The sequence below is a fragment of the Malania oleifera genome, chromosome 2, assembly GCF_029873635.1.
Source record: "Malania oleifera isolate guangnan ecotype guangnan chromosome 2, ASM2987363v1, whole genome shotgun sequence".
Taxonomy (NCBI): Eukaryota; Viridiplantae; Streptophyta; class Magnoliopsida; order Santalales; family Ximeniaceae; genus Malania; species Malania oleifera.
The window spans coordinates 131,503,272-131,523,443 of record NC_080418.1 but is presented as its reverse complement, the minus strand read 5'-3'; the positions used below and the strand labels follow the sequence as shown (position 1 = coordinate 131,523,443).

Genomic DNA, 20,172 nt, shown 5'->3' with positions numbered 1-20,172 from the left:
GGAACTTGGGAGTTGATAAATTTGCCAAGAGGGAAGAAGCCAGTGGGTTGTAAATGGGTCTTCACAGTGAAATATAAATCTAATGGGACAGTTGAAACATATAAAGCCAGACTTGTTGCAAAAGGATTTATACAGACTTACGGCATTGACTATACGGAGACATTTGCACCAGTAGCAAACTTAAATACAGTTCGGGTCCTTTTGTCCTTGGTAGCCAACCTAGATTGGCCACTACAACAACTTGATATTAAGAATGCATTTTTAAATTGCGAGTTAGAAGAAGATGTACATATGACTATACCACTAGGATTCAGTGGGAAAGGTGAAGAAAACAGAGTGTAAAATCAAAAAGGCCTTGTATGGACTCAAAGAATCTCCTAGAGCATGGTTCGACGGATTTGCAAAAGTAATAAAGAATCAAGGTTATTGACAAGGGCAATCAAATCACACTCTGTTCTTCCAACACTCTGAAAGAGGTAAGAGAACAATTCTAATAGTATATGTTGATAATATAATCCTTACTGGTGATGATACAATAGAGATGGAGAGATTGAAGAAAGTTTTGGTTGCTGAATTTGAAGTTAAAGACTTGGGATAAATGCGGTATTTTTTGGGCATGGAAGTTGTGAGAACGAGAAAGGGAATTAGTGTTTCTCAACGAAAGTATGTCACTGATCTCCTAATTGAAACTGGCATGCTTGGATGCAAAACCAGCGAAACCCCGATTGAAGCAGTAAAAAGGGTTGAAGACTGTGGAATACCAGTTGAAAAGGAAAGGTATCAGGGATTGGTTGGCAAGCTAATCTACCTATCACATACTAGACCAGATATTGCATTTGTAGTTAGTGTAGTAAGCCAAAACATGCATTCACCAAAAGAAGCCCCACTTAGATGCCGTGTACAAGATCCTTTGATATCTCAAGGGATCCCCGGGAAGAGGACTCTTCTTTAAGAAATGTGAAAGCAAGGAAATAGAGATCTTTACAGATGCAGATTGGGCAGGATCAGTGGAAGATAGAAGGTCCACCACAGGTTATTGCACATTTGTCTGGGGAAATCTGGTTACTTGGAGAAGCAAAAAATAGAATGTAGTGGCTCGTAGTAGTGCTGAAGCTGAATTCAGGGTAGTTGCTCAAGGGATATGTGAAGGATTGTGGTTACAGAAACTCTTGGAAGAATTAAAGGTCCCGGTGAAATTTCCTATCAAATTCTATTGTGACAATAAGGCACCTATCAGCATCTCTCTTAATCTAGTTTAACATGATAGGACTAAGCATGTGGAAGTGGACAAACACTTTATCAAAGAGAAAATTGAAGAAGGAATTATTTGTATGACTTATGTACCTACCAAGGAACAAACTACAGATATCTTCACTAAAGGGTTGGGACGACAGAACTTTGATGATCTCATTAGCAAGTTAGAGATGATTAATATTTATGATCCAACTTGAGGGGGAGTGTTAAAATCCCAAGTATCATTGTAAATAATAAACAAATTAGGAAAGTGGGTAAATGTGGGGGATTTGATATTATTCGGTAAGGGGATTGTTTCCTTGTTTAGAATAGGTGATTGTATTATATAGGATTGGGATGTACATATGAAAAAATTAATTCAATGTAATTCAAGGCTTCTGCTTACAACAACCCTCACAATCACGAAAGAAATTGACCCAGATACCTAATTCAAGTTTTAGGCTCTGATACCATATCAATTGTATTCAATGCCTTCTTTGTGAGGGTTCTTCTCATTATATAGCAACGTTTGAGCTAATTACATGGCAGTTATATGGCTGAATCTCAGCAATTACATCAATCCTGTCTAACTAAATAAGAAGCTAAAGTATACAGCTAATCACACGATATTTACAGCTATAATGCAAGAATCATGCCATAAATAGATAGGCTAATTATGGCTTGATATAATCTGACTGACGAGAGATACCCTCCAAACCTTCCATTAGAGATGGTGGCACATATGGTATATCCCCAAGTAAATTAGAAGATTAAAAAACATAGCTATATTGTTCCTGAAACTCTTCTAGAAGCAAACATGGCCTCCATATTTGATGTTTTCCCTGTCTTTGCAAGTCTAAAAATCCTCAATGTCCCCCTCTCAAGTTTCCTCTACTTTTTCATTTTTGTCTTTGCAAAATGAACACAATGCTTTAATTTGGTCTATCATCAATGAGATCAAGTTTCATCATTCGTTTTTTTTTTGGTTCCATTTAATCTCAAGAACATGATCAACCGTTCAATTTGGTCTTTGATCCGATTTGGATGCTATTGGGTCATCGAGTTGCAGACTTTTGTAGTGTAACATCTCTTTTCATCTCATTCCTCCAAGGTATTGCATGCTGACCTTTCAGAATCTGATTTCTTCTTCTTACGAATCTGACCTGAACTAGGCCATTAACTTGATTGGTGCAGGTGCGTGCTATAGAAGGGATCATGTGCATAGAAACGAAAAAATCTGATGTAACTATAGCAATCATGGTACGACATTGAAAACAACAAAAGAGAGGTTGAGGCCTCCAATAATTGCTAGAGAGAAGAGATATTGCATGTTGTGAATTAGAGAGAGAAGGAAGGAGAGAGGGACTGAGGGAAGAGGATTTTCTTTACTTTTATTTTAAAAGGAAGAAAATAGATACAATCAGGTGTAAAGCAGCATGATTGGCTGGTATTTTTTCTTAGAAGAGGGAGAAATTGGGCTTCTTTGCATACTCAAGTAAATCCTTAGGATTAATAGTAGAAAACTTACAAGATAAATCAAATTATAACTATTTATCATTTAAAAACATTACTATTGAATACGCATCAATTACCATTCAATTATGATTGTTTCTGATGTAAGTTCACAAATGGCTTTATGTAGAATTACCAATTGCATAGGAATCTTTTAAAAAAGTTACCAATTAGCAATAACACAACATTATCAGTAACTTATTATTTTTTACTAGTTTGAAGCAGTGAGCATTATAAATTTAAAAATTGAAATGCAAAAATGTTCTCTCAGGCTTTCTTATCTGTACTTTCTTAGATGCAATATTTTTTTTTTTGGGTAGAAAAAAAAGATATGTCCATTGAAGAGGAAAGAATGTTCAAGTAGGAGAGAATGAACCTCATATAAAAAGAAGCAGCCAGAATAGATTAGATAGCAATCAAAATAAAACCACCTCCCAAGACCCTCTAAAATCGCCAGCTGCAAAAGACGAGAGAGAAGCCAAGTACTGAATCCTACCCGAAAGCAAAGTACCAGAATTCCTCTTTCCAAAAAAAATACGAGCATTCCTTTCCGTGCAAATTTCCCATAAAACTAAAAAGATGCCAGAAGTCTGCAAGACTAAACCATCACCACTCCTCGTAAAACCTGTAAAAGGGATATGTAATAATTTCTCCACCGAATGCAAGGGAACCCAATTCTTCCCCAGAATGGCAAATAGCTTGTTCCAAATCGCCCTCAAAAGAAGGGGTGATGCAAAAAAGATGTGAAGCAGATTCTGAGCTAGCAAAACAAAAGAAACAAACATAAGGAGATAATGCTTTTGAAGGCCTGATACTGCTGCAGATTGTTGGTGTTAACTCTATTAAGAACAACAAACCAAGAAAATACTTTGATCTTAGAAGGGACTCTAGAGTAGAAAACTTAGAATATAAAATCAAATTAGAATTGTTTACCATCTAAATACATTACCAAACTTAGCATTAATTACGCATCAATTGCCTTAATCTGATGCATGTTCACAAACAGCTTTATGGAGAATTGCCAATTACACAACAATTTTTAAAAGTGTTTCTAATAAAATTGCAATGAATTACCCATTACACAAGATACTGTTAATTCATCATTCTTAATGATTTAGAACATTTAAAATTCAGAAAATTAGAATTGGGAATGAACTTTAGGCCTGTTGGGACTCTCCCTTAATTCATACCATGTTTTCACAAGTTCTTCAAAAGCCCCTCTGCCGTGATGTCATCCAAACCCTCCCTGTGCTTCCTCTGACCACCAGTATACATACCTAACCCACCTCACTTTCTGTTGTAAGCATCAACTCTCACCAGAATCTAGCCCTTTGCTGTGATGCTGTGAATCAAAGACCATCAATAGCTCTTCTAGATCCATGATAACTGAGATTGGAGACAGAACTCTCTATTTGTGCTTGTCCCTGTGCGATTCAACCATTATCACTGCATTATGGTTCCTACTGCATTACAGTTGTAGGAACCAACTGTGTGACTCAAAATAAGATTGTTGTGCTTTGAGAATCTTCATGATTAAAAATAGGAAGCCTAAAATTTTAGTTTGGAAATAACGAAATTTTAAGGGTCAAAAAGCATGATTCATGAGGGAGGGAGATATTCATGTATTTCTTAATGGGCTATAATGACATAATTAATATGATCAAAGGGTTATAAATATTTTTGTGAATTTTGAGACTTTTTTAAATTTAGTATTAAGAAAATCAGGGATTGGAGATTGGAGGATTCTAAGGCCTCCTCTTCTCAACCATCTTTGTTGTAAAACTATATGTGGATGTAGATTGGACATGTGACACTATGTATTGCTTGCTTGCTTTCTTTGGATGATACTATTTACATGCTGGATCTCATCATAAATTTTGAAATTGTACATAAACCTTTTTAGTACTTAATCCTGCATTCAATTGAATTCTGTAGTCCTTTTTGTTTCTGCAGTTTGACTCAGGCCAACACTCAAAATCCTAAATCTACTAAGATTATATAGCAAGAAGTCGGACATTGGGCCTTATGCTTTACTTTGATATGCATTTCAGGAAACTCGGTTAGTGTGAAAAATTACAAGTATAAGAAGGTTCCATTTGTTCACAAAAATGAATCCACCTAAAGTCAAGCGCCAAGTTGGTAAATATGAGATGGGAAGGACAATTGGCGAGGGAACATTTGCAAAAGTGAAGTTTGCGAGGAATTCTAGGACTGGTGAACCTGTGGCTCTGAAGATCCTCGACAAAGAGAAGGTCCTTAAACACAAGATGGCTGAACAGGTCTCCTTTGTGCTGCCTACTTTGATTTTGTTTCATCATTCCTCACAAAATTCATTTCTTGTTTCAATTTATTCATCATATGGTTGTCTCATTCCTTAGTTGCTTTTGGATATTAGTTGGAAGAAATTATAGATGTTGTGCTTGGTTAATGAGACCCAGTTTATGCTTTTTCCTCGATCACTTTGTTGTAATATGATATATCATTTTCCCATCAAATGATATGCTATTTCCTAGCTTAATCCTCCTTTCTTGTTTTTATTTTTTATTTTTATTTTAATTTTTATTTGTTGGCATATCATCCATGGAAATACTTTACAAAAACAGATTTTGAAATCTATAAGCATATCTTTGCAGATCAAGCGGGAAGTAGCAACGATGAAGTTAATAAAACATCCAAATGTTGTCCGCTTATATGAGGTTAGTCTCTCTCTCTTTCATCATGCATGTGTATGTGCATTTAAGTTTTGGAACATTATTTGAAGAGGGACTTCTATACTTGGTTGCGAGCTTGTCATTTCATCTTAATCCCCCTCCTTTTTTTTTTTTTTTTTAATATTTAAATTTTCCTTTGTTTTTGTAATATCTACTATATATCTATCACCTGATGTGCAGCTCCGGTTTTAACCTATCTCTGGGTTGTAAATAAGGAGGAGTTTGGTGACATTAGAATTAGAAAATCTAGGCTTTCAAGCGAGTTGGTGGGTTTGGATAGAAAAGAGGAGGAGGTTATTCTATCGGAAAGTGAGGAGGTTAGAAGAGTCTCAATTAAAAATGAGTTGGAGGAGGTAATTTTTTAGGGAATGAGGAGTTGGCAAAGGAAATTCAAATGGGTTAAAGATGGTAAATCTTTTTTTTTTTATTTAATGAACTGGGCCAATTATTTGATCAGATCCAATTTTTAGGAAAGTCTGAAGTGGGCTTAAAGGGAGATTCTGATCCTTTGTGCTTCATGCAGATGGGCCAGGGTGGTAGTCAAGCTTATGCCTTGGATAATAGTGGTCCAGTTACTTGTAGGATACCCAAAATGGGCAGGCCCAAAATTCTGTTCCTAGAACCCAGAAACCGAGTTTTGGGAAGGAGGAAACTGTACCTTGATCCATTGAGAGGTGAGAGGGACAGCCAGGACCCACAGGACCTTTTAGATAAATTGGGGTGGCGCTCCATAGTTAACCCATTAGGCTAAGTTTTCAAATTGGCTGTGTCCCCTAGAACTTATGAAAAGGGAAAAAAAAGTGGAAAAGGAATTGCAAAAACTACTCTCTTTTATAAATTATGGAGGGGGGAAGGGAAAGATGGTTAGGGGCAGCAAGTTGGTAGAATGAAGATTCTGAGCTGGGGTGTTAAGAGGTTTGGGCTGTCTTGTTAAAGGTCGTCAAATTAAAGATATTTTAGTCAAGTTTGCCCCTGACATTGTTATGATCCAAGAACTAATGGTGGACGGTTTTCATGTTAGGAGCATATGGGATTCTAGACTTAAAGACTGGATGTGGTTAGCATCTACTGGTTCTTTAGGGGCATAATTATTATTCAGGATACCACATTTGCTCGTAAATTAGATGTTCTGATTTATTTTTTATTTTTATTTTTTTTCTGTTTCAGACTTTCAGTTCACTTAGAAGTCATACGTAAGGGTCGGTGGTTGTTTACCTCGGTTATGGTCCCAATGATCATTGGTTGAGAAGTATTTTTTGGGATGAGTTAGCTGCAGTTCATGGCATGTGTTCCCCGAGCTGGTGTTTGGGGGCGATTTTAATGTCATTAGATTTGCAGATGAAAAATTGGGTGGCTCCAGAATTACTTAAAACATGAGGGGTTTGATATATTTATTAGGGATTGTAACTTGAGGGATATTGCTCTTTCAAACGCCCATTTTACATGATTGTTGTTGGCTCTAGATCTGTTGCTACAAGGATTGATAGGTTCCTATTTACTACTGGCTGTGAAAATGCTTTTTTCTTACTCTTACTCAAGAAGTACTCCCTAGAGTTGTTTCTGACCATTGCCCATTGTTTCTTGAATCTAATCCTGTTATATGGGGCCAACTCCTATTCGTTTTGAAAACATGTGGCTTACACATACTGTTTTTTGGAGTTTGATGAGGAGTTGGTGGGAGGAGTACGCTGTGGAAGGGTGGGAAGGTTTTTGCTTTATGAAAAAATTGAAGTATTTGAAAAAGAAGTTGAAAACTTGGAATATTGAGACCTTTGGTGATTGTAGGCCTAGGGAAAAAAAATTCTTGAGGATATGGGGGCGATTGATAGACTAACTGAGGAGGGTCTAATCTTTGAGGACATTGCTGGAAGACGTATCCAGTTGTCAAATGAGTTTGAGCAGGTTGTTTTAAGAGAAAAGATGAGCTGGAGGCAAAAATCTTGGGTGAATTGGGGTCAGGAGTGGAGATTGTAATTCTAAACTCTTCCATAGGGTGGCTAATGCTAGGAGAAGAAAGAATTTATTAAAGAGCTTGAGAATGATAAGAGGAGAGGTTATTAGGTATTCAGACCGTATTGTGGGGCTGATTACTGATTTCTATAGGAATCTCTTTTCAGAGGAGGATGAGGGGAGAGTTATGATCAAGGGGTTGGATTGGTGTCCTATATCAGCTGATAAAGCAACTTGGCTAGAGAGACCCTTTGAGGAAGAAGAGATTAAAATTTAGGTTTTGAAATGGATAGAGAGAAGGCCCCTAGGCTGGATGGTTTTACTATGGCTTTCATGTATGATTGTTGGGATATTTTGAAGGGAGACCTTCTCAAAGTTTTTCATGAATATTTTGATAATGGGGTAGTAGGAAGGAGTATAAATCCTACTTCTATTACCGTAGTGCCTAAAAAGGATTATGTGGTTAAAGTCAAAGACTTTAGACCAGTTAGCTTAGTCACAAGTGTCTATAAGATTTTGATTAAGGTGTTATTTAAGAGTTTTGAAAACTAAGGTTGCCCCAAAAAAAGGGGGGGGGGGTGAATTGAGTTATTAAAATTTCTTCTAAATTGTTTTATGAATTCTTAACCTTTTTAAAATTCTTTCAAAGATTTCTTGACTTCTTGTTGATTTGGCAATCACATAAAATTCAATGTTCTTTTATTCAATCCACAACCACACAATCATTCAATCAATTAACCAAACCAATTAACCACAATATATTTAAACAAGATATAAGATTCAACTTTAAGCTTTTGCAGCCCTGTGTATTTGATTCAAGCCCTGTAGTAATGAAATTTGTTTCTTCAATGCAAACCACAACTTAAATTCCCAACAACTTAGAATTTAAATAAACTCTTAGTTAATTTGTCTTTGGGTGTTAACCAATCAACGTACTCCCTTTGAGGTTTCTGGAAAGTATTGATCAACCAACGTATTCCCTTTCGGTTTCCGCAAGCTCAAACCAAATTAAACTTAATTTCCAAATTATGTAGTATATATGATTAAGAAATTAAATCATCCACGCAGTTTATATGTTTGCTGGAATTTAAAGAGAGTAAGGGAAAGAGAGTGACACCGGGTTTTTTATGAGGTTCGACTTATCCCCAGCGTACATCCTCGCCTTTGGTAAGCAACCAAAGGATTCACTAAACCAATTCCTTTCCGAGCAGAACAAAACCATTACACACTCCTTCAGTAGGTTAGAGCACTGCCTCTCCAAGTGATACCCCATTACTCGGTCACTCCTTCAATAGGCTAGAGCTATACCTCTCCAAGTGATACCCCACACTTGGCCAACAATCCAACATCCTAGAATCGTCAATGAAACGAGAAACAAGAGCTACGTACAATAATGCTTTCACACAAAGCATATTAGTACAATTTCAAGACTATATACTTCAAAGTAATACAATATGAAATTAAAATTGAAGCTCAAGGAGTTTTATCACCGGTTGATTCCTTCAATGAATGAAAGATTTAGAGTTGAAGCACAAACTCAGTGATTGAAAGTAAGCAATACTCAGTAGAATTCATGCACAATATGGTAGCAAGAGAGCCTTTGAATGATGAGAGCAATTGAGAGAGATTGAGAGTTGAATTGTATGGTTGGGTTGTTTAAAATCATTGATCTTGAGGCTATTTATAGAATTGATAAAATAAATTTATTTGATCCCCAAGTTTACTTGGAGTAGTGCCCAAGTTTTAATTAAGTTTGAGCCCTAAGCAATTTGATTTAAAAAATCTTTCCGTTTTAAAATTTTAAAATTTCCCGCGTGGCAGTAGCCTGTCACCTTTTGGTCAGTTGCCTGTCACTAAATACACAGTTTAATTTCAAAGTCAGTAGGGTGGCAGTCGCTTGGCAGAACCCAGTCAGGCTTCTAAGTTTGCCTCGTCAGGCGCCTGTCAGGGTCTAGGCAGTAGCCTGACAACCTTCTGTCTGTGCATTTTAAGAACATTTAAATTGTCAGCCTACTGAGGATTTCAGTCAGGCTGCTGTTAAGTACAAGAATACTATTTTTAAGATATTTTTGTAAGAACTCTCTTTGCTTTTCAATTCTTGGAATTTTAATTTGTTTACTTAAAAAATATGTTCCAAGATTAAGTTTTAGGTCTCTAGGTCTCTTACATCTAATGAGCTTCAACAAATTTCATATTTGAGTATACTTGAAGTACTTACAAAATATGTCCTATAGACTCATTCAACTCTTCATTTCTTGAACTCCTTGAAGTCTTGAAGTTATTGCTTTGAGTTCTCTTGGTCTTGAGCTTCATTGTTCTTTGAGCTTTCATTCTTGATCACTTGTATTGATGTGAACTTTAAAAATGTTCCGTGTGATTATTTCTTCAAGCTTTATTAAATCATCCTTGAATCCATGCTTTAGGCTTCATATGATCATCTTGTGAGCACTTGACCTTTTATTCACATGCTTGATCCTTGTGAGTCCTGAAATATCATTACTCAACCAAATATGTTAAGTTTCTCTTATTTGTTAGCACCAAAAAAGGATGTTAAACCTTATAAGGCCAACAATCTCTCCCTTTTTGATGATGACAAATAAGGAGCAAAAATTTGAGTGAGCCTTAAAATGACTCCCCCTTACAGTAAGCATCATCTTAACAAACTTAGCAAGTTCAAGATCAATTTCAAAAACTCTTTTACTATCATGCTCATCACATTATTCAAGCTCAAGATCATCATTCAAGTTCAAATACTTTTCCCCCTTTTGATACATATATCATGTTCAAATTTTTAATACCATGCTTCAATTTTTGCTCAAAACTTCTTCCCCTTTTGACATCAATAAAAATGAGTAGGATATAAAAAATAATTAAGTTCAAATAAAATCATATTTTGAGCATATGAATATTAAACATGCATATCAAGCATATGTACACACTCAATTCATTATTTTTCAATATGGCATGTGTAGTGTGCTTCAATAGTCAAATAGTCATGTATATTTTATATTTGTAATTCATAGATGTGTTGTAACATCTTTACTAACAACATTACTCTAATTTGAAAATTTCATTAATTCATGATACCAATTGAACTTTTGAATTTGTGATGCTAATTTAAACATTAAAGAATAATACTAATTGAACATTTCATTAATTCATGATATTAATTGAAAAATTAGGGAAAAATCATAATACAAGCAATGAGTCATAATACTCCCCTTGAATTTAATACATTTAGATTTAATACCAATTATGCTTTTAAATTTATCATCCCATGTTTCAAACATTGATTCATATCATGTATGTGCTCATGGATACTAATATCAAATACCAATATCATATATATGTAATAACATGCTCATGGATATAATTATGCTTGTCATGCTCAAATATTAATTGATATATTCATGGATACCAATATACTTTATAGATACCAATGTTAATGTCACATTATGCACTGCTCATGGATACTAAATTATTTAGATGCAAATTTTTCAATTTATCCATGTGATCCATCATTAGCATGTATGGTCAAGAATTAATTTCATATTCATATATCAATATCATATAAAAATTTTATGCTTCTAAATCATGCTTAATAACTCTATGCTCAGATTTTTAAAATATAGTGAGCCATAAATCATCAATATTTTTATTGTCTTTAGAGTAAGATACCAATTTCAAGATATACAAATGTAGCATATTGCATATCAGCATAACATTTAAGGATGGAGCATATCATTATCATGTGCATTGTACTATAATATTGCTCAATTTGTTCTCATTCTCAAATATCTTTTCTTAATTCAAATATTCATGCAATAAGCTTGATTTTGACATTTTCTTTCATATGGATTCTCAATATTCATATTTCTTTTCAAAACTTAATACTTTCTAAGTTAAGCCTTGTAAGATTCATTCATTGTTTAAGGCCAACAATATTATTTTCATTTGAGATTTTTCTTATTTTATCTTGGTACCCATACTTTCTTGGGTTCGGATGGTTGAACAAGGGATGTTTCTTTTATTCTCCATACTTGTTTAGTTTTCACACCCTTTCTTTTTAATGGACATTCAAACTTTTTATGTTTCTTCTTCTTACAAAGGTAGCATGTGGTGTGAGTGTAAGCATTTGAAGAAGTGCTAGCGTAATCTTTAGAGGCTTTTGTAAAGTATCCCATGTAGAGATTCTTTTTCTTTGTATTCTCAACCCCATTGAATCCTATGCCTTCTTTGTTTAAGGACATTCTTTGTGAGCTAATCATTTTGTCAAAATTTTCTTTTCCTTTTGTGAAATTGTAAATGATTTTGGCTTAATCATCAATTTCTTTCTTAAGATCATAAATTTCTAAATTTTGTATACTTTTGCCCTTTTCTTGATTTTGAGACATTTTTGTGATTTTATTCTCTAATTCAGAAATATATGTCTTTTTCATTTTCCATGAAAGTTTTGGACTTTAAATCCTCTAGTTCCTTTATTATCTTCTCATTCTTGCTTTCTAATCTCTTGATTTTCAAATCTTTTTCTTTTTCAGCAAGATTTTTAGACTCTAATTCATTCATCACAACTCCATTCTTATTTTCTATTTTCTTGATTTTTGAATCTTTTTCTCTTTCAGCAAGTTTAAAGGATTCTAACTCTTTCATAATTCCTTCATTCTTGTTTTTCAATGATGTGTATCGTTTAGTCACATTAACTAACATCTTATGCATCTTAAATAAATCATTTTGAAGTTTTTCATAAGATGACATACTCACATCATTAGATTCATCAGATGAGCAAGATTCATTGTATGAGTTATTTGATGATTTTGATGTGTAACTTTGTTCTTCATCATCATCCCATGCCATATAGCAAGCGACCTCTTGGTCACTTGATTCATCATCGGAACTGCTTGTACTTAGATTATCCCAAGCAGTGGCCTTCATTGCCTTTTTCTTTTTCTTTTTCTTTTTCTTTTTAGAATCCTTTATGAGCAGTGGACAATCCGGTTTTATGTGTCCATCTTTCTTGCAATTATAACATGTGGGGATTTTATTTTTTGATTTCTTTGTTTTGGTTTCTTCTTCATCTGATTCGGATTTTGAGTTCCTAACTTTTCTTGTGAATTTGTTCTTCTAAAAATTCTTGCTAGCTTCTTGGATATGTAGGCTAATTCATTTTCATTCATTGCCATTTCATCTTCATCACTAGAGTTTTTATTTGAGGCTTTAAATGCAACAGATTCTTGGGCTTTAGATTTTCCACTTCTTTCATTCATTGCCATTTCATATGCGAGGAGAGAACCTATGAGTTCATCTAAGGAGGTGTTTTTCAAATTTCTTCCTTCGGTTATTGCAGTGGCTTTTGATTCCCATATAAGAGGCAGCCCTCTAAGAATTTTTCTAATCATCTCATAGGTGATGTAAGTTTTTCCTAATGCATTTAGGGAGTTTATTATGTGGGTGATCCTAGTGTACATGCTAGTGATTGATTCTTCTGGGTTCATCTTAAAAGTTTCATACTCGCTAGTGAGCATATCGATTCGATTGTCCCTTACATCAATAGTACCTTCATAGGTTACTTCTAATTTATCCCATATTTCTTTGCCTGATTTACATGCCATGACCCTATTAAATTCATTTATGTCTAGAGCACAATATAAAACATTCATAGCACTTGAATTTACTTGTAACATCCTATGGTCATAGTCGGTCCATTTTATTTCTTCTTTGGGTACTTCTTTACCATCTACAAGTTTAGTGGGGATAAGGTCACCATGTGTGACAACCTTCCATGCTTTCCAATCCATGGTTTGTAGATAGATTCTCATCCTTTGTTTCCAAAATATATAGTTTAAATCACAAAAGATAGGGAGCCTAGTTGAAGATTGACCCTCTCCAAAGGGAGCTACACCTAAGTGTGCCATCTAGATCTTTATATAACTACTTGTGAAGATTTGTTATAACTCGCTCTGATACCAATTGAAAACTAAGGTGTAGTCTCAAGAGGAGGGGTGAATTGGGTTATTAAAATTTCTTCTAAATCGTTTTATGTATTCTTAACCTCTATTAAATTCTTTCAAAGATTTCTTTACTTCTTGTTGATTTAGCAATCACACAAAATTCAATGTTCTTTTATTCAATCCACAACCACACAATCATTCAATCAATTAACCAAACCAATTAACCACAATATATTTAAACAAGATATAAGATTCAGCTTTTAGCTTTTGTAGCCCTGTGTATTTGATTCAAGCCCTGTAGTACTGAAATTTGTTTCTTCAATGCAAACCACAACTCAAATTCCCAACAACTCAGAATTTAAATAAACTCTTAGTTAATTTGTCTTTGGGTGTTAACCAATCAACGTACTCCCTTTGAGGTTTCCGCAAAGTATTGATTAACCAACGTACTTCCTTTTGGTTTCCGCAATCCCAAAACCAAATTAAACTTAATTTCCAAATTACGTAGTATATATGATTAAGAAATTAAATCATCCACGTAGTTTTTGTTGGAATTTAAAGAGAGTAAGGGAAAGAGAGTGACACTGGGCTTTTTACGAGGTTCGGTTTATCCCAAGCCTACGTCCTCGCTTTTGGCAAACCACCAAAGGATTCACTAAACCAATTCCTTTCCGAGAGGAACAAAACCGTTACACACTCCTTCAGTAGGTTAGAGCACTGCCTCTCCAAGTGATACCCCACACTCGGTCACTCCTTCGATAGGCTAGAGCTATACCTCTACAAGTGATACCCCACACTCAGCCAATGATCCAACAACCTGGAATCGTCAATGAAACGAGAAACAAGAGCTGCGTACAATAATGCTTTCACACAAAGCAGATTAGTACAATTTCAAAACTATATACTTCAAAGTAATACAACATGAAATTAAAATTGAAGCTCAAGGAGTTTTATCACCGGTTGATTCCTTCAATGAATGAAAGATTTAGAGTTGAAGCACAAACTCAGTGATTGAAAGTCAGCAATACTCAGTAGATTCATGCACAATATGGTAGCAAGAGAGCCTTTGAATGATGAGAGCAATTGAGAGAGATTGAGAGTTGAATTGTATGGTTGGGTTGTTTAAAATCATTGATCTTGAGGCTATTTATAGACTTGATAAAATGAATTTACTTGATCCCCAAGTTTAATTGGAGTAGTGCCCAAGTTTTAATTAAGTTTGAGCCCCAAGCAATCTGATTTAAAAAATCTTTCCGTTATAAAATTTTAAAATTTCTCGCATGGCAATAGCTTGTCACCTTTTGGTTAGGCGCCTGTCACTAAATACACAGTTTAATTTCAAAGTCAGTAGGGTGGCAGTCGCTTGGCAGAACCCAGTCAGGCTTCACAGTTTGCCTCGTTAGGCGCTTGTCAGGGTCTAGGCAATAGCCTGACAACCTTCTGTCTGTGCATTTTAAAAACATTTAAATTGTCAGCTTATTGAGGATTTCAGTCAGGCTGCTGTCAAGTACAAGAATACTATTTCTAAGATATTTTTGTAAGAACTCTCTTTGCTTCTCAATTCTTGGAATTTTAATTTGTTTACTTAAAAGATATGTTCCAAGATTAAGTTTTAGGTCTCTAGGTCTCCAGGGGGCAGCACAACCCTTCACTGGTTCAATCGACTGTCTCGCCACACTCTGAACCTGACATGTGGTTGCACTAATACATATGTGGCAACGGTACCGTGCTCTGTATACTATGGTCCATCAAGGTTCTCATTGCCACATTTCTATATTCACATTTCATCATTTCTGTAATTCTCATCATTTCTATGTCATTCACATCATTTCTGTATAATTCTCATTTCATCATTTTTGCATAACACATATCTGTGTATATATCAATTCAACATTTCTGTATAAAATACCTATGTATAACACATATCATTATTTCAGGATAAAACATATTTGTATTTCTCATATCACCGTTTCAGTATAAAACATATCTTTATTTCACATTTCATAATTTCTAAGAAAAACGTATCTGCTTTATTATCCTATATCATCATATCTATACAAAACAATACTGGGTTTCTCATATCTTCAAATCTGAATAAAACATTTTAATATGTATCATAATATCATTATTTCAGTGCAAATCACATATTTCAATTTCAATCACATTCCTAGTATAAATCTATTATTTCACATTTCTCATGCCACACAATTTTTATCTGATAAACATAATATAGTAATCATAGGCAAGATATCCATATTATAGTTTTCAAAACTATATACTACATTCACATTTCATACTTTAATCAATCATTTAATTTCCCAAAAACTACTGTTATAATTTATTCCCATTACTTGACTTACTGAGAGGCTTGCTAAAATTTCTAATTCCATGCCCGCGGCGTTCATAGCTCAAAACCTTGAAATCACATTTTTCCCAGTTTAATCAGCTCAACCCCAAAATAATAATCACATTCACATTTTCAAGGCCCATGTACTCCAAATAACCTATTAAACTGTGAAACAACTAATAATTTATCTCCCTTACCTCAGCTCTGGTGTGGTGCCTAGAAACCCCAAACCAACAATCTGCTCTGATGATCTTGCTAAGGGTCGTTCCTAGGACCCTGTGGTGGTGTCTGATTGTTGAATGGGGCTGTAATCGGAGCCAAATCGAAGAGAGAAGGGAGAGGGTTTCGTAGGTTGAGAGAGAGAGAGAGAGAGAGAGAGAGAGAGAGAGAGAGAGAGAGAGAGAGAGAGAGGGAGGGAGGTTTATTTTTTAATTTTTGTTTAATCAAATGAGCTGTAGGATCTCCTATATTAAACACTGCCAGATGAAACTGTCGACGGTTTTCTGGCCTCCCACCAAACCGTCGACATTTTAATTGTTTTACCCATTTACCTGGCTGCGGTCATGGTCTTAAATTTCCACGAAACTGTCGAAATTTCCGTAGAAATTTCCAATTTCCATCACCTTCGAAATCGAAATGGTAGTCAATTTCCGTCTTGCATAATTTCCGTCGAAATCTCAAAAAATCATCCGAAATTTATCGAAACCTTGAAATTTTAGCGAAATTTGTTGAAATTTATCGAAACCTCGAGAGTGAAGTGAAATTTCTCTTTTAATTTATTTTATTGAAACAAAAGGTTATCACAAGTGCTTTTGAAATTATATGAAAAAATAAACTTATAGTAATATTTTATTTATCCGTTCATGTCTAAATTATCAATAATTGTATAATAAATAATATTTAAATGATTTATGAATTTCATTTGCATTAACTAAATATGTTTGATGTACATTATCTTACAAACATGTTTGATACACATACTATTTTACAACTTTTCCACCTCATGCAAAACATAGATGTATTTAATTTGTAATATATTAGTCTTAAAACTTATATTTTTATGTTTGTTAACCATTTCTAAAGTTTCACAAAGAATTCCATGCTTTACTACTAGTTTCCGTTATTTTTTCAAATTGAAATCGAAATCGAAATTGACACCGAAATTGAAATTTCCGTACTTTTGGAGCTTCGAAATTTGAGTCGAAATCAAAATTTAAGACCTTGGCTGCGGTAACACATAACCGTCGATGGTTTTTCTAAGCTCCATGAAACTGTCGACGGTTTGGTCTTTACCAAACCAAATTTCCTTGTTTCCTTTATTTTTTTTATTAATTTAATTTTTCGGGTCTCTACAGGATCATTGGATTGGGGAGGCTCCTTTGGCTTTCACATTTCCTTGCCTCTTTCATTTATCTTCACTTTGTGACTCTCCTATCTTTGCTTGCAAGAGAGTGGACATTTTGAGATTTTCATTTTGTGAGAACCTTAATGAGAGAGATCAATGAGCTTGCCCTTTTGATCAATGTGCTTCCATTTTTTCAATTCTAGTCAGGGAGTGAGAAGAGTTTGGGGTTTAGATTTTTCTGTGGGTTGTAAGTCATTCTTTTCTCATTTGACTCATGCCCGTTAATCCTTCTTTTGCCCTTTACTTTCTCATTTGGAAAAACTTCCAAGTTATGGCCTTCTTGTGGACGACCATCTCAGAAAAAATAAATACCTATAACTTGCTTTAGAAACATAGACCTTACAACGCTCTATCACCATTTGTGTGTGTCATATGCTTCAAGAGTGGGGAGATGCTCTCACTTGTTCTTACATTGTCATTTCTCTTGGTCCCTTTGCACAGATTCATATGGAATTTTTTGAGAGAATTGGGTTTACCTTTACTCCTTGCAGGTGTTTTGCTCTTTGACTTTTAAGGAGTATGGAAAGGGCAAGGAGAGAGAGAGGCTCTGTGGCAGTGCTCAGTTGTGGCTATCTTTTGGTGTATTTGGCTAGATAGAAATGCCAGAATTTTTAAGAACTTAGACATCCCTCTTACCTTGCTTTACATTGAAGTGTTTTTAGTGTCTCTGTGGGTTTCATCGAATGGCTTCTTTCATCATATGCCTCCGGCAGATTTATAGCGGAATTGGGTGGCTTTGTTCAAGTAGAGTTGACTTGTAATCTTTGTTTTCTGGAGTTTTTATTTTGCCCCTTTTCTTTTGTTTTGGGTGGAAACCTTGATTCTTACCTTCCTCTTTTCTCTTCCTTTTTATTGTTGTAGTATTTTCCTCTCTCTAATAAATTTCTTTGTTTATATATGAAAAAATACTTTATTGACTTTTTTTCAAAGAGAATTCTCCTTTAAGGGAGATTGCCATAGCCATTTAGCCATTGGAACCTTTTTTTAGATATAAACTTACCGAGACCTAAGCCCCCCATCCAACTTTGACGGTTAGGCCTACACAATCACTCAACTAATCAAGTGATCTCTCTTCTCCCTTTCCACAGATCATAGGAGATATCATAATTTCTCTGTTTTGCTAGTTACCCCCTCAGGAATTCTAAAGATAGACAAATAATAAAGAGGGATGCTATAAAGGCAAGCCAGAATTAGAGCAATACAGCCCCTAGAGAAAATAACACACCTGTCCATCCATCTAATTGTCCACTCATCTAATTGCTAGACACTGTCTCCACCACCGGATCCCCACCAACCTGGGATTACCACCCAAAGTGAGCTCTAAATAAGTTGAGGGCCAATCCAGAATATGACCACCAGCTACAATTGCAGCTCCCTTGATCTACTAGAGCTCAAATTAATAGTGGATTTCACTCTCCCCAAAATTATTTTTTTAGCCCAAAAATCCACTCAAAAATTTGACGGAGATTAAGAACATTCGAGAAAGATTTTCCAGGATCACCTAAGAAAAACATAGTGTCGGTAGCAAACTAAAGGTGAGACAACTATCCTTCTCTACCCCCTTATCAACCGCCCTATCCACCATTCTAGTCAAAACATCAACAACTAGAACAAACAAGAATGGAGATAGTGGATCTCCTTGTCTAACACCCTTCGACGCCCTAAACCACAATTAAGATTCACTGTTCATGATAATAGAGAATAATGCATTAGACAAGCTAACCTTTATCCAAGACTGCAACCTCTCATTGAGCCCCTTCCGAACAAACATCTTACTCAAGAAGTTTGAACTCACCCTATCATAAGCTTTTCCAAATCCAATTAGAAGTAATTCCCTTCTCATTCCTCCTACAAACATCGCCCACTAACTCATTCAGTCACCAAAATAGCATCCACACCCCTCCCCCCCCTCACCCGAAACAAAGCAGTTTGAGCCAGAGAAGTAGCATCACATGATACTGCACTCAAACCTGTTTTCTAGCACTTAAGCAATAATCTTGTATACAGTAGTTACTTACTAAGCTAAGTTCAAAATCTACAATCTTTATTGATGTACTCTTCTTAGGCATTGAAGAAATGAAAGTGGAATTAATGCTCTCACTTAGCATCCCATTCCAATAAAATTCATTGAAGACCTTTGACAAATCCATCCTAATGACATCGCAGCTGTCCTCAAAGAAGCCATATTAAAACCATCTAGTCCCTGAGCCTTGTCCCTCTGCATCCTGAACAAAATTACCCTCACTTCCCCCTCCTCAAAAGGTCTTTCCAGCCAAATCACCTGGTCTCTAGAAACAGGGTTCCAATCCAAACCCTCATCATAGGTCTACAAGCATCCTCAATGTAGGGATTTGGAAAAAAAACCTCCCTCCTCCCCCTAACACCTCTCCTCCAAAAAAAATAAAAATAAAAAATCCAATTCTCTGATCAAATTTTTTCGTATCTTCCTGTCAGCCAATGTATGGAAAAATTTGGATAACTATCTCCTTCTCTCACCCATTAAAATTTTATCTTTTCCCAACTCCCCACTTCCTTAAAAATGATCTCCTAACTTATTTTTCAAAGAAATCTGCTTATCCTTCTTTCTCTCCAAAGTATTTCCTCCTTCCTCTATTCTAAGTATCCGACTTGCCCAAAGTTCCAGCCTCATTTACCCTAGTATGTCCCAAAACCTCTATATTCCACTTCTTAAGCTTCCTTGTAATCTTAAAATTTTCCCAACTCCTTCCAAATACTCAATCCAACAATCCCTAACCAAAGAGGAAAAAGAATCCTGATCAAGCCACATTTTTTTCAAACAGAAAAGTAGATAAGACTCACTTAACCTTGCTATACTTCAACAAAATAAGAAATTGATCAGACATCTGTCTAGACAAAACAACTTGAGAAAGATTAAATAACTCATCCTCCCATTGACAACAAACAAAAACCTATCTCAATGACTAGCAACAGCCTCTTTCCACCCACTGACCAAGAGAATAAAGCATTATCCAAAGAAAGATACCTCAAACCACAATCCCTAATTAACCTATCAGAATTCTGCATACTTGAGGTAATTTAGGCTCC

The 20,172-nt window shown here is 35.2% G+C and overlaps 1 protein-coding gene across 10 annotated transcripts in view; it reads left to right on the top strand.

Annotated features, from left to right (window-relative positions):
- LOC131147962 (CBL-interacting protein kinase 32) overlaps window positions 1-20,172 on the top strand; it is an 89,391-nt gene that overhangs the window by 9,383 nt on the left and 59,836 nt on the right. For 9 of the 10 annotated variants that reach the window (XM_058097650.1, XM_058097647.1, XM_058097649.1 and 6 more), the window contains 2 exons: window positions 4,797-5,024; window positions 5,379-5,441. In XM_058097650.1, coding sequence (XP_057953633.1) covers window positions 4,854-5,024; window positions 5,379-5,441 — 234 coding nt within the window. In that variant the 5' untranslated portion in view covers window positions 4,797-4,853. Of the gene's footprint in view, window positions 1-4,698; window positions 5,025-5,378; window positions 5,442-20,172 lie in introns of all 10 variants that reach the window. The other variant, XM_058097652.1, reaches the window with a different exon arrangement.